The sequence below is a fragment of the Camelus bactrianus genome, chromosome 9 (genome assembly GCF_048773025.1).
Source record: "Camelus bactrianus isolate YW-2024 breed Bactrian camel chromosome 9, ASM4877302v1, whole genome shotgun sequence".
In the NCBI taxonomy this organism is placed as follows: domain Eukaryota; kingdom Metazoa; phylum Chordata; class Mammalia; order Artiodactyla; family Camelidae; genus Camelus; species Camelus bactrianus.
The window spans coordinates 16,071,670-16,086,206 of record NC_133547.1 but is presented as its reverse complement, the minus strand read 5'-3'; the positions used below and the strand labels follow the sequence as shown (position 1 = coordinate 16,086,206).

General features: G+C 36.8%; 1 protein-coding gene across 4 annotated transcripts in view; it reads left to right on the top strand.

Moving 5' to 3' along the window:
* The window catches only part of LSM14A (LSM14A mRNA processing body assembly factor), a 49,935-nt gene extending 37,993 nt beyond the window's left edge, over positions 1-11,942 (top strand). Inside the window, exons 5-11 of one of the 4 annotated variants that reach the window (XM_074369829.1) lie at positions 534-710; positions 991-1,056; positions 3,340-3,522; positions 3,628-3,799; positions 4,971-5,202; positions 8,924-8,960; positions 10,880-11,942. In XM_074369829.1, the coding sequence (XP_074225930.1) occupies positions 534-710; positions 991-1,056; positions 3,340-3,522; positions 3,628-3,799; positions 4,971-5,202; positions 8,924-8,950 (857 nt within the window). In that variant the 3' untranslated portion in view covers positions 8,951-8,960; positions 10,880-11,942. The remainder of the gene's footprint in view (positions 1-533; positions 711-990; positions 1,057-3,339; positions 3,523-3,627; positions 3,800-4,970; positions 5,203-8,923; positions 8,961-10,879) is intronic. The other 3 variants (XM_074369831.1, XM_074369830.1, XM_074369832.1) reach the window with 3 other exon arrangements.
* Positions 11,943-14,537: the final 2,595 nt, after the last annotated feature.

Here is a 14,537-nt window from a genome sequence, read left to right as displayed (position 1 = left end):
AACTTCACCTGACTTTCTAGTTCTTTACTTCCTTTATAATGGAAATTTAATGAAGATAATACTTACAGGTATAAAGGTATCGCTTTAGACATATCTTTGGAAAATACTAAAAAAGTTAAAGCCTCTGGAAATAATGGTTAAAATGCCAGTATGATCTTGTGGTTGTGGTTATTGGGGAAAGCCTGCATCTGACCTACCATCTTTATAATATTCCTGGGGAATCTTTTATCAGCAGCAGTTTTTGAAAAACTTTTTTAAACCTTATTCCACTAGGTAGAAATACAGATAAAGTTCCAGAATTTTTTTGTTTGGTGGGTGTGGGGGTGGTTAAAAAAAATTTTTTTTAACCAATCTTGTGACCAGCCTGCTAAAGATAAACAGTTTTAAGCTCTGATCTAATGAGTAGATGAACTCAGATTTGTGCTGAGGATTTGATTGGTAGAAATAAAACTCTACACCTTTTTTTTAGGGTCTAGATTATTTTGAAATCCCCAAAGGATAGGGTAGTTTCTTATCTTTTGGTTACGTTTTAGGTCGTTCAAGCCCTCAGTTAGACCCTTTGAGAAAAAGCCCAACCATGGAACAAGCAGTACAGACCGCCTCGGCCCACTTACCTGCTCCGGCACCTGTTGGGAGGAGGAGCCCTGTATCAACCAGGCCTTTACCATCTACCAGCCAAAAAGCAATAGAGAATCAAGAGCACAGGCGAGGTAGAACTTTAGCTGTTTACTGTTTCTTAATTGACTGGTTGACATCTTCCAACCTTATTTTCATTTAAAAAAAAAAAGTTTTATTTTATGTGAATGAGCCTAGAAAGTTTAAACTGAACTTGATAGAATGTTCAGTCTTTCAAATTTGACTCAAAGTAGTGATGGTGGTGGGGGTATAGATTTTTGATTTTGTGTTTGATTTGTTTGTTTTTCCATTTAAACTTAACAAAAAGTTTATTATGTGTCCTGAGTTGATTGTCACTTTTTATGTGTTCTATAGCTGAAGTACACAAAGTTTCAAGACCAGAAAATGAGCAACTCAGAAATGATAGCAAGAGACAAATAGGTAAGTTGTTACTTGTATCTGAAAGCCATATCCTATGCTTCTCAATAGAGAGAACATTTGAACATATGATACATAATTACTATTAAAAAAATGAATGGCAAGAGTTGACGATATAAAGGATAAGCACAAGGGCGTTTCATTGTGGTAACCAAATAGTTGTTTATCTTGATTTTGCTGGTAGTTGTGTGGATCTGTATATGTAGCAAAAGGTCATAGAACTATACATAAAGACGTATCCCAAAATGAGTACATGCAAAACTTGAAATCTGAATGAGCTCTATAATGTAGTTTATTATATTATGCCAGCGTCCTGGTTTTTTCCTGATTTTTGATAATAAATAATAGTTAAATAAGATGTTACTATTGGAGGGGAAACTGGATAATGGGCGCACAGGACCATTCGTTTGTTTTGCAGTGGGGGAGTGGTTTGGTTTTGGTTTTGGTCTGATTATTTTTAAATGAAAGGTTTTTTTTTAATTATCATTACATGTCTGGAATAAACCCTATTTGATGGTAGGCAATTGCCTTTTAACATATTCTTGAATGTAATATGCTAGTAGGATCCGTGCACGTACATGTACATTGTTGTGTGGCTTTCTCTTTTATGCTACCTTTTGTATTTTTTTGTTGTTTTGTCATTTCATGTTAACGTTATAAAATTGTTTTCATGGTTTTCTATGCTTTTAAGAACGGAATTAGCTGTACCATAAAAGTTTGAAAAGTTTTACTAAAATTAAGCCTTGAGCCCCTTTTTTGGAAGTAATTGTTCAAGTACTTTAGCTTTCTTTCATAGTTACTGATTTAATATGGTTGAGTACTTTCTTTTGTAATCTATAACATTTATCCTAAATCCATCCATTTTATTATTTTTAAATTTATTAGCAGAGAATAAATTATAATTTAAAACTCTTCCAAATTAAAAACTAAAGGTGTGTAATCACCTCAATTATGTAATAATTGGAAGATGATCTTTTACTCAATTTTAGAAAACTAGATATATTTTTAAATGTGTATAAACACTGCTTCTTCTGTACATTTTTATGTGTGTTTTTGTATGTACCGTAGAACATAGAGTTTCTGGTTTGTTTACTATATTTCACTTTTTTTAATTTGGAAAAAGAAAGAACTCCTCCCTCAAGATAAAACAATTGCCATGCTTTCATCATTCAGAAATCATGTGAAGTAGTAAATAAAAGTACCTTTTCACTGCCCTTCAAAATTTAAGACAGAAGTATCATGCTGTACTTTATGGCTTGTGGCCAAGACATTTTCAGTAGTAAAGTTAAATATTTAAACATCCTGCTTGTCTAGATTTAAGTGTCTGGATATACTGCTGTAGGTTTTTGTGATTTGTTTTCTCAAACTTGGATAATTTGCCAAATGTTCAGTGAACAGTGAGCCCAAACCTGTCTATTAGTCTATAGTCACTTCTCATCTTTATCGGTATGTGTTAAACACTTCGCATAATTATAATCTTTAAGTTCATGCTGCTTTGTGCTCTGTGTTTTTCTGTTAACTCACATCAAATACCATTCCATATTTCTCTTTTATTTTTTTCCACTTAACTATTCCTCTTGTGTTGGATATTTGGGTTCTCGAGTGTTCACTGTAATTTATGCTATTTTGGTATTGCTTCATCATACCTCATAAGTCTTATGGTTGTATTAAATTGTAAAGAAAGACTTGACTAATATAGAGCCATTTAGAGGGAGACAGTGAAAGTGAAGCAGGAAGTGGTTGGAGTGGTTGAGCCTGGTGCTTCTTGTCTTTTGTGCTACCTGTGAGGTGGAAATAACACCTCCTGTCTTGCAGTTTGTGCTGATAAGTGTTCATTTATTTTTCTTACCTTAAATTTTGGTTTCTATGATCCTTTCCATAAAAAGCTTCCTAAATTTTGAGAACCCTTCAGATGTTTGACACTCTGTAGGTATTAGGGATTATAAGCAGAACAAAACCCCTGCCCTCAAGGAGTACACAGTAATTTAGTACAGAAGTCTCCCAAATTGTTTGGTTGTACACTCGTCAGCATTTATGAGTATAGACCCCATAGATATAAAGTTCATGTGTGCCATTTATAAATTTCAAGTTTATAAATATGTGTGCTGTTCCCAGTCTGTTATGTATTAAATGTTTGTGAAACTTTCTTTTTTATTTAAAAAAATACAAATATAGTAATGTATATAGAGACTTGTAAGCATTTCTGTTGTTGACTCTTTAATATAAAGATCACAATAATAGCTTCTGCTCTAATCCAGCTAATTCTTTATTTGCTTATTAATATAGTTCCAGGTGCTCCTTCAGCTCCAAGGAGAGGGCGTGGGGGTCATCGAGGTGGCAGGGGAAGATTTGGTATTCGACGAGATGGTCCGATGAAATTTGAGAAAGACTTTGACTTTGAAAGTGCAAATGCACAATTTAACAAGGAGGAAATTGACAGAGAGTTTCATAATAAACTTAAATTGAAAGGTATGTTTTCATTTTTCTATTCAGAAAATACTCTTATTTGACTTGTGAATTATGGGTGTTTGGTACAAGCCTTGACTTTTATTGTATGTACTTATTTTTCAATAGAAGATAAACTTGAGAAACAGGAGAAGCCTGTAAATGGTGAAGATAAAGGAGACTCAGGAGTTGATACCCAAAACAGTGAAGGAAATGCAGATGAAGAAGATCCACTTGGACCTAATTGCTATTATGACAAAACTAAATCCTTCTTTGATAATATTTCTTGTGATGATAATAGGTACAGTTTTTAAGTTGCTCTTAAGATGTTGAAGTGTGAAATGATTTCTTATAAATTCACAAAGTTTACTGAATACTTAAAAATATGCAATGACTGCAGTTTTTCAGTGTTTTTGCTAAAAGAAAATAATTTATAAAAAATTTTATATAATGCTATTCTTTTTTTACTTTTTTTTTACATTTTTTATAGAGTTGTAGTCATTTTACAATGTTGTGTCAAATGCCAGTGTAGAGCACAATTTTTCAGTTATACATGAACTTATATATTCATTGTCACATTTTTTTTCGCTGTGAGTTACCATAAGATCTTATATATATTTCCCTGTGCTATACAGTATAATATATGATACTGCTCTTTGAAAAGAAAAAATAATATACTTTGGTTTGGGGATGCATTGACAGTTGAAAATTAGTAATTAAAATAGAAACATTCAGCTAACATCTAAACACTTTACCCCTTTACGAAGTAGTTCAGATGAAGTTTACTAATATAGTAAACCTCTGCCATATTGTAGTAAATACAGATCCAGAAAATTGGTTAATGAAAGGACCCAGTATAACAAACTAAAAGTTCAAGAGTTTCTGCTCCCTATCCAAATTGTCGTTCTCCTAGTTGCAGTTTAGTGCCACCTGGTGGCAGTCGTCTACTAAAATTTCAGCAAGGATGGGGATGATTCTGAGTCCTGTCTGGACTTTACGGCGGCGGCAGCAACAATTCAGACACTTGCTTGAGGCATCAGGTCCAGAGATTTGGCCAGGAGCATACTAGGAGATCTGCCTTCCTTCTCATCACTTCCTGAGACAGGGTTTCCTTTCCTGTCTTTGCCCTTTCTTCCTTTGGGGCTGATTGGAGGGAGTAGTCAATTGCCAGTCCTATTACATATGAGTTCCCACTACATCAGGGCTGCTGTCAGTTTCTTTGTATTATCAACTACATTTACGAGAAACTTAATACCAGTCATATTATAGCACCAACCAACCAACATGAAGTTGAACAGAATATTATAGGGACATATTGCCATGGACAGTCTGTGATGATTTAGATAAGGTGCTTATTTTTATTTGATCTTTAGGAATTACTTAGCTTTAATTTGGGAATTAGTGCTACATAGTTTGGCTGGAAAATGTTCTTTAAAACTTGATACACTAAAGATTATTTGTTCTCATAATAGAGAACGGAGACCAACCTGGGCTGAAGAAAGAAGATTAAATGCAGAAACATTTGGAATACCACTTCGTCCAAACCGTGGCCGTGGAGGGTACAGAGGCAGAGGAGGTCTTGGTTTCCGTGGTGGCCGAGGGCGTGGTGGTGGCCGAGGTGGTACGTTCACCACCCCTCGAGGATTTCGTGGTGGATTCAGAGGAGGTCGTGGGGGCAGGGAGTTTGCAGATTTTGAATATAGGGTAAGTATTGTATGCTTTGGGGTTGGCTTGCAGTTCTGTGAAACTCAAAATGTTTTTAATTTTTATCTATTTTGAGTAAATATTTTTAGGGCATTTATATAACTTCCATTTTGATTTTTCAGAGGAGGGTGTACCTGCAGAATACTTATGTAATTTTAAGGAGCAATAACTTCTTGGCTAATGAATCCAATTTTTTTTTAACTATTTCCTTTTCAGTGGGAGGAAGTAAGAAATAGAAATATGATACCCTATTTTGTCTTTTTATTATAGAACCATGGTTTCAGATTTCATGGACTGTTACAAAAATTTCTTCCAAAAAAACTATTAGACTGACCTGGGGTTCTTTCTTTTTTTAATTTCTTCTCCTTCGAAAACTTTTGTTGTTGGAAGCACAGGGAATCACTAAAGACATTATACAGTATAAAAAGGACCATATTATGTCACCTTTATTTCACATTATAGAGTATGCCTTAGCATCAAAAGAATCTAGGAAGAACATACTCCCAAATGGGAAGCAAACCTGTACACTTAATAGCAGCTAACATTTATATAGTGTTTCATGTGTACAAATGAGGAAATAGGTACAGAGATACTAAAATACTTGCCCAAGATCAACTAGTAAGTGATGATGCTGAGTCAACTTTTTATCATGTACGTGTTTTTATTGAAGTCTAGTCAGTTTACAATGTTGTGTCAGTTTCTGGTGTACAGCATAATGCTTCAGTCACACATGAACATACACAGGCTGAGTCTTGAACCTAGTGATTTTGTTCCTGAGTCAGTGCTCTTAATTTAGTTTTGCGGAAACCTCAACTACATTTTCCCTGGGTTTTTTTGGGTTTTTTGCTTTTTTTTTTTTTTTTTTTTTTTTTTAACTGTTGTCTTGAAAATATATTGGCATTTGGGAACTGCTGCTAAAAAAACTAGCTCTGAATAGTAAGTTTATATATAAAATTTATTTAAAAGGATCTGTCAATTAAGTCAATGTTACTGTGCTAGTTTATTGATTTTAGGGATAGTGTGGAGGAAGGTATATAATCAAAGAAAGAATGAAAATCACTTCGTAAAGAGATCTACTAGGAATTGCAAAGAACAGCGAGAAACAGAAAGACCTGCTAGCAGGAATTTCATTATTCAATATTTAAAACTGACCATTGTTGAGATCCCTCTTAAAGGATCAGTGTTAGTGGCTTTTGGGTCTGTTCTGTTAATTTTGATGCCTTTGGTATTGTGTCATCATAGCCAGGACTGCTGAAAATAAGCCTCAGGTCATTAGCTCAGGCTATCCAGCCATGGTGGATGCAACCTGATGGAGCTGCAGGATTTCTAACTTGCAAAATGGCCATTCCAGCTCAGAAACTATGTCTTGGGAACTACAAAACACCTCTTACTTGCCACTATTCCTCCTCTTGAAGTTGCCAGTGACCTATTGCTTATAGAATTCAGTAGCCTTTTCACAAATATTTGCCCTTAACTCCTCTGCAATGGCATTGATATACACCTACCCAACTTGGGGTCTTCCTGATTTTTTAAACACTTTTGATATTATTTTCTTTATAAAAATAACACATGTTCTATTAACTACTATGTATAAAATAGATAAACACAAGTTTCTTCACAGGGAACTGTATTCGGTATCTTAGAGTAACCTATAATGAAAAAGAATATGAAAACAAATACATGTATGACTGAAACATGCTGTACACCAGAAATTGACACCTTGTAAACTAACTATACTTCAATTAAAAAAAAAAAAATGTTCCTCAACACAGCGTATAAGGGCACGTCATGATCTGGCTGCTCTCCAGGTCAGAAGTCTAGGGCTTGCTCTAGGCCTTGTTGCCAGTGGGACTGCCCTGTTCTTCATTCCTTCTGCTACAGACCTGCGGGCCTTCTAGCTCTTGTTTAGTGCCAAGCTTATTCCTATCTCAGGACCTTTTTACCTATTCCTTCTGCCTGTAGTGTTCAGTTTGCTCCATCTTTCGAGTGTTCATGTTCACGTTTGCACTCTTGTGTATACTTGAGCTTTCTCTCTCTCTCTCCCTCCCTCACCTGCCAGTTTCCCCTTCCCTGTTCTGAGCTTATCTATTCTTAGCTTTTAATCAATTTTTCAGCTTAGATCTTGTATGCTTTCATCTGCATTTCTCTGTGTTTGTTTGCATTGTGTCCTGTGATCAACTTAAACTTAACCTTCTTCAGAATGACCTCATCATCTTCCTGCCTTTGCATCATCTCAGTCTGACATTCTTTTTGTATCCTGGGCAGTGGCGGTATCCGTGATCATGGCCCATTATCAGGTCCCACATCCATTCCTTCGAGATGTTTCTCAGCTGCCATACTAACCCACTGATTGGTCTTCAGACCTTCAGTCTCTCTTTACCTCACTTCAGGCATGTCAGCTACCTGCTAAAGAGCCAATGGCAACTCCTTGTTGAAGACCACATTGAGTCAGCTTGGTTTGAGAAAAAGTATGTTTAAATTAGACTTGAAACTTATTGGAATTTTAATAATTATTGCTAGCGTGCCCTCTGTTGAGTTGTTAAACCTTTCAGGCCATCAGTTTTGATATTTGTGGATAGAGAGTTGCACAGTTTTATCTCAAATGCACCTTATTTTAAAGTTCATTGAAGTCTCAGAGTTGGAAAACATCTGAGATGTATAACCTCCTGGCCAAACTAACCTCTTCCCTTGGTATCTCTTATAGCGGTTGGGAGCTTACTCCTCCTGAGAGCATCCATTCCCACCCCATGGATGCTCTAATTATTAGGAATTCACAGACATACACATAATTTGAATGAAAACCCTTCCCCTTCTATTTTCAACCTAATCGTTTAACTACCTTTCCAACAAACAGAATATACTCTTCTTCATGTTTTTCAGATAATTTGGAAAAAACAGCTGTCATATTCTCTGTGTAAGACCAGACCATTACTCCCCTTTATCTGAACAGTCATCAGTAAACCTTTGCAGAACCACTGTGTACATAGTACATGCACTTATTAATGCCATGTCTCACTGTCCAGCCATTTTAAGCCTTTAGTTAAAACTCCTATCATATATACTGCAGAATTAGAATGCATTATAGAGGTTGTCTACATGAATCTTTATCTGCACTGCTGTTTCCCTGGCAGATAGATCAACATCTACTTCGATATTTTAAGGAGTGATAGATTCACTGGACCTCAGGCATTACCCTGATGGTTTGAAGGTTCTAATGTGATATTGCACTGCCTGCTCTTTTCACTCTGTGAGGGTCCCACTATGATACATTCTGCCCCATTTCTTATTACCCTTTAGCCTATTTGATTCAAGCAGGTTGGCTCATGGTCATCTCTTATACATACTGCTTGATTCCAGCTTTAACCTCATTTATTGACCAAGTATATCAGATGCATCACACATGCCAGGCTCTGTGCTGGACATTTGTGGTAACAAAGCATGCAGCCCCAGGCTTCTTGGTGTTTATAGTCTAGTGGGGAGACAGGAGCAGTAAAAGTCAGGACCTCCTTTCAGTCTTGCCCAAGATTTGCTCTATCCTTAGAAACTTCTCTTCCTTCCTCCACTGATTTCTTCCTTTTCTGACCTCCTGTGGTATCTGCTTTCATCAGTACATATTTTAAATATATTCCCTATTTCATGTGTTTTACTTTGTTCTGCATCGCCAACTAGATGGGAGCCTCTTGGCATTAGTGAATATGTATTTTACTTTTCTTTCCACCAGAACACCTATCTCAGCACGGAGCCATAATGGGCTTGAAGTAAGTACTGGGCATGTTGATTAAAAATACGTTTCTTCCACATTCAGTGAGGCTGAAGTTCCATCAGTGTGGCTAGCCGTTGATTGTCCATTCCATAGCTGAATGATCCTTCTGTCTGCCGCTAGATCCCTGACATTCTCAACAGCCTATGCCTTCTAAATCATATCATCTGCTGCCTTTACATACGAAAATAGTGAGTGACCACTGTTACATAAAGGAGATTTCTCTCAGGGATTAAACTCGTTTCTGAAATATCTTCTTAGAGATGGAGTGCAATGGCATTTGCAGCAGGCTTCATGTAACGGGTTAGCTTTGTTCTTTATGCTCCCTTGGCATGAACTTACAGGTTTATCTGGTTATTTAATGAAACGTGGGTAAAGAAGGGATTGTGGATTTTTTTTTTTAACTCCTTAGAGATAACAGCCTAGAACCTCTCTCCCACCGTACTCCCAATAGTTAGGAAACCAAGGACTCAGAGAAATTAACTCTCTTGATCTAAGTACAAGCTAATAAAGCCAAAACTCATACTCTTTGACTTCCAGCCCAGTTTTGCTTAAGAATAGTGTTAGAAACATAAACTTGTGGTGAGTATGGTCCTGTAGTGTTTTTCTTTTCTCTCTTTCTTTGGGGGGTGGGAGATCAGGCTGGGGATAATAAGAATGTATAGCCCACTCCTATTTTAAATGCTGCTAAGGAGGTTAAGCCACTATGATGAGTGAGACAGATCGCTTTCCATTTGAATCTGTGTTCCTTCAGAGAGGGTCCAGGGACAGTGAGGTATTTGAAATGACTCAGCATGGTACTGTCTCTCTCTTTCCCCCTTTTATTTTCTCTTCTTCCTGCTACCTCTGTCTCCCCCTTCTCCTGCCTTCACTCTACTTCTTTTCTTCTTTGTTTTGCTTTCTTTTTTTTTAACCTTTCAGAAAACCACAGCTTTTGGACCCTAAAAGGTCTGGATTGACCATACAGCTTTCTGAAAGGTTAAAAAAAAAAAAAAAAAACGGGGCATGTGAAGGTTGGCATAGGTGGGGGACAGTGGGATTATCCTCAGCTTATTTCTCTCTGTACCAGTTTACACCATGCCATATATATTCTAACTTAATAACATTGTACAAATGATTTTGTGTTGTATACACAGATACAGTTAAGTCTTTAACATAGGAACTGTGTATTTCTAACCAACTAAGAATCAGCAGTAAAAATCCGGTATATGGTAGCAACTAATCTTGTGGAAAATAGAAGCCCTTGACTATGATGGCTGAGTACAAGCCTTTAGTTTAGAGTTAATCTCACTGGAGAACTAGAGACCCCTTGAGATTTTTATTGCTTTTTCCCTGGTTACTTTTATAAAAATTTCCCAGTCAACAGTCTGATATTTAGAACTTACTTTAGATTTAAGTTGTCTTTTTAAAATGAATTTCCAAATCACTGCTTTCTCCTGGCATGAAACTTTGGAGAGGAATGTTGTTTTACTCTCTGGATATTTTGTTGCTTAGTAAAACCATCAAAGACTTGGGGATTTTATTAGTCTCACAGTATGTTGTCAGTTGTATCTGATGAGTTTGACCTACTATGTTCAAGGCTTGATTAAGTTCTATCATTATTTTAAAAAATTATTAGGACAGCAACCAAAGTGGAGTATGCCTTTATCTTAGCGAGGGTGGGGGAAGCCGCCTTGCTAGGACAAGCCCACACCACCACTGCTGTAACCTCTGCTAACTGGAAAATACAGTTAACAAATTATGAGCTACTGCTGGGTGTGTAAGTGACGAAAGGTGTGTCCTGGAAATCAGTAAAATGGATTTATACATGAAAGCAAGAGGAGGGTATATTTAAAGGAAATATACTTACACAAATTAAAAATACTTACTAATAAACCAATACTTTGAAACTTGAGCTAATTTCTTTTTCCTTTTTAGAAAGACAACAAAGTTGCTGCATAGTCTACAAACAAGTCTTTGAAAGTAGTTGGATTTCTAGCTCTTCATGTTCCTGAGAATTGGTTTCAATCTATGCGAAGAATGAAGAAGTGATTTTGCTGTATATTTGTCACCAGCACTGGGTTTTTGTTTGTTTTCCTGCTTAATTTCAAAGATACAATGCAGTTACTTTTCGGGGGGGTGGGGGGACGCTCATCTTAAAAAATGAGCATTAAATATATTTGGAATAGCAGAAGGCTAAGTAATTTCTTATGTATAGTTAAACTAAAGCAGTACTCCAGTGGGACTTAATAAGTATTTTTTCATCACTGAAAGGGTTTTTCTTATCACTAAATTGTATTTGGCAATTATTGCAAGTTTCCTGCAGATAGGGCCGTGATACTGTGTTTTGAGCCAGAGGAGGATGTGTGTGTGGGTGTGAGTGTGTGTGTGTGTGTGTGTTTATTTCTTTCTTTTTGGAAATCCTGTAATATCCCTTTTGAGGTAGCTTATTTTGTCAATTAATTAGGGTGCTGGATGGTAGAGAATTTTGTCAGTAAACGATGTATACACAGTAAATACTGTTTCTTAGGCAAAGGTAACTTTTTTATATAGTTGTAAAATTCCATTATATTCCATTGCCAAAGAAACATTAAGAACTTTGTATAGCTGTATAAAAAGCAACTAATTTTTTAAAGAATAAACATTTTAAAGTCAGCAAACATACTGTGTTCTTTCAGAAGTTGATGTGCTGAGGAAGAGCTATGGGTGGGTCTTTTCTTCATAGCTTTCCAGGCTTAACGATTTTTGATTTTTTTTTTTTTAATGTTTGGAACATAAATGAAGATTTGATACATTCTTCCATTATCTAAAAAGGATAAATTACTCACGCTCATTGTAAGAACTTTATTTTGTAGCAAATGGCATATCACAGGATTTATCCAAATAACAGATATTTTCAGTATACAAATGTAAATAATCATAGATAAGAATGTACTTAACTGTATTTTCAAATAAGTACCTCCCCTCCTTTTTTAAGACAATAAAACTGAGTGTCAACTAACCTGTTCTTCCTGATATGCCTGGAAGTTTGTTGTGATACCCTGACTTACTCCATTATATTTCAGGATTCAGAGCATTAGAAATTATTTTGGCAACCTACAGGATAATGTAACACTGGTCCTTCGGCCTCTGACCCACAAATGACTCAGTATAGAGTTCATTGCTAATTATAAATTACCGGTAAATCTTTTTGTCATTTTAGGCTATAGTGGGAAAAATCTGGCCATTTTTGTGTTTTTCTGAAGGCCATGGAATAAAAGAATCCAAAGATTTAAATATTTTTATCTATTTTGATTTTTGTTAACTTTCTCCTTAAAATATTCAGTAGTGATAAAGATAAGAAAAACTGCATTGTAGGAGGATTGGAATATTTAACGGTGGTTGATATTTTTAATTTTAATTTTATGTCTTTTGTATAGCTCTACAAGAAGATGTTTTGTAGTTTGGTTTCATTATTAAGGTTCAATACTTGGCAGCCATAGTTTAGATAATTTGTTTAACACTGTTTGCTTGCATGTTAAGAACAAAGTCTTTTGGAGGACCCACAAGTCATGATACTGAACACATTTCTGAGGCATTCTGAATATCAAAGCAAGTGCTATGGCAATACCTGTGTAGACTGTTTGAGATGTCCCAGGCTGATTTGAAGAAGGAAAACTGTAAATACCAGTTCTGCCTACTTTGAAAGTATGAATTCATGCATTTCCCAAGCCTTCTGGGTCACTGATAGGGCATTTGGTGTCCCAGTAATAACTGGCAGCATGGCATACCTGCAGTGCACCTTACAATATTAAAGCAAGGTTTTTATTCTAAGACAGAATAAAACTGTTCAATAAAAAATGTTCGTCAAAGTTCTTTCTCTTTAAACAGTGATACTCTCTTAACAATAGAAAAACATAGTGGAAGGTATCTTTAACATCCAAGAGTGGAATTGTGATCATATTTATATCCCTAAAATAACTAAATTCTTACTTTTTTCCCCTAGGATTTTTTTTTTCCCTAGGTTTTTAGGTAAAACTCAAAGCCCTTTCTCCCCCTCCTAGAGTGTAGACAGCTCCTGAGTTACAATCCATGACATGAGGAGACTAAACCAAGCAGGCACAAGCCAACCTCAGGTTAAGAGTGTACCCTCTGTGGACACGCAGGTGGAAACAGGGAAGGGCTGATTCCTCCTAAACTCATCTTTGGATAGACCATTTCTCCCTCCAAAAGCACAACTTAATGTGAAGGCTAGGGGAAGAGGTCAGGAATATTAATTCAGCTCAATGGCTCTTAATCAGGGGTGAACTGACATCCGTGGAGCATTCAAGAGTGTGAAAACAGATGTTTTGGGGGACCACACTGGCATTTAAGAGTAAGGGCCCGGATAGTTAATGTCCTGTGCTATGCTGGACAGTGCTGTATCCAGTTATCCAGCCTAAAGTGCATCAGTGGCCCTTCCACTTTGAGAAATGCTGGAAGGACAATGATTTGGGAAATAATCCCCTCTCCCACCCCCCAACAAATTTTTAAAAACTTCACTGAGGAGTCTTTACATGGTATATGAAAAGAAAAGGACCATACTTACAGGAGCACTGGCAGCATCTTGGCAACTCATTTATCACGTAGAAATTACCACTTCTTCCTGTTCTCTCTCAGTAGTTCATAAATCTCTTACCAGAATCAGCTGAGGAGCACATTTTTATTTTTACTTTTATTTAACTGAAGTGTAGTTGATTTACAAAGTACAAATTCCCATGCTTCACACCTGAAGAGTTCGGTTCTGAAATTCTGTAGTGGAACCTGGGAATTGGTCTGTCTCACAGGTAGTTCTGATCAGGCAGGTTTAGAAAGACAAATTTAAAACTTCACAGCTGGCTCATCGAATCTAGCCCCTTCCTCGTAGGGGCCTTGGTGGTGTTTCCACGTAGGATTATTTTATCATTTCTCCATCCTTCCAAATCTCATGTCCAGGTTGTGACTGGAGCATGAAGAGTGGGAAAGGACTAAGTGGAAGATGGGGCACATTTCTGCAGGACAGTGTAGGGGGAAATGGGGAGATTGAGTCTCAGTTCCTGGCATATAAGAAACGGGTGTATGTTGTTTCTGTCTCACTTTTATGTGACTTGTCCCTGTCTCTGGTTGTCTGCCTGAAAGAGAAGGTGCTCCTTCTGTGAAGCCCTGTAGTAATAGTTCAGATCTAATTCTGTCTGGATTCAGTGGTTCAGTGTGACAGGATCCCCCTGCCCTATTAGTTCAGATACTATAAACTGGTTTAAACAGTGGCAGTCGGGAGAGTGTCACAGTATAAGGTAATGAAGGTGAATGATTTCTTAGGAGCTCAGATGTCACCAGTTTACTTAGTTTACCTGTTTTGACTGTGGTTTTAAAAGATGACAAGTATTAGTACAATGGGAATCAAACTTAGGAAAGTAAAGTAGCATCATTAATCTCTGGATCTCAGGATGCCTAGCGGGGATTAGCTCAGAGCAGGCCACTTTAGTTCTCCGAAGGTAGAGGCACTGGGACAACTTCGTGGAAGAGGTATCCCCTGAGTAGGAGCTGGTCACGTGAGGGAAGTAAGAGAGGGTGTTAACTTTGAGCAGCAGAGACGTAG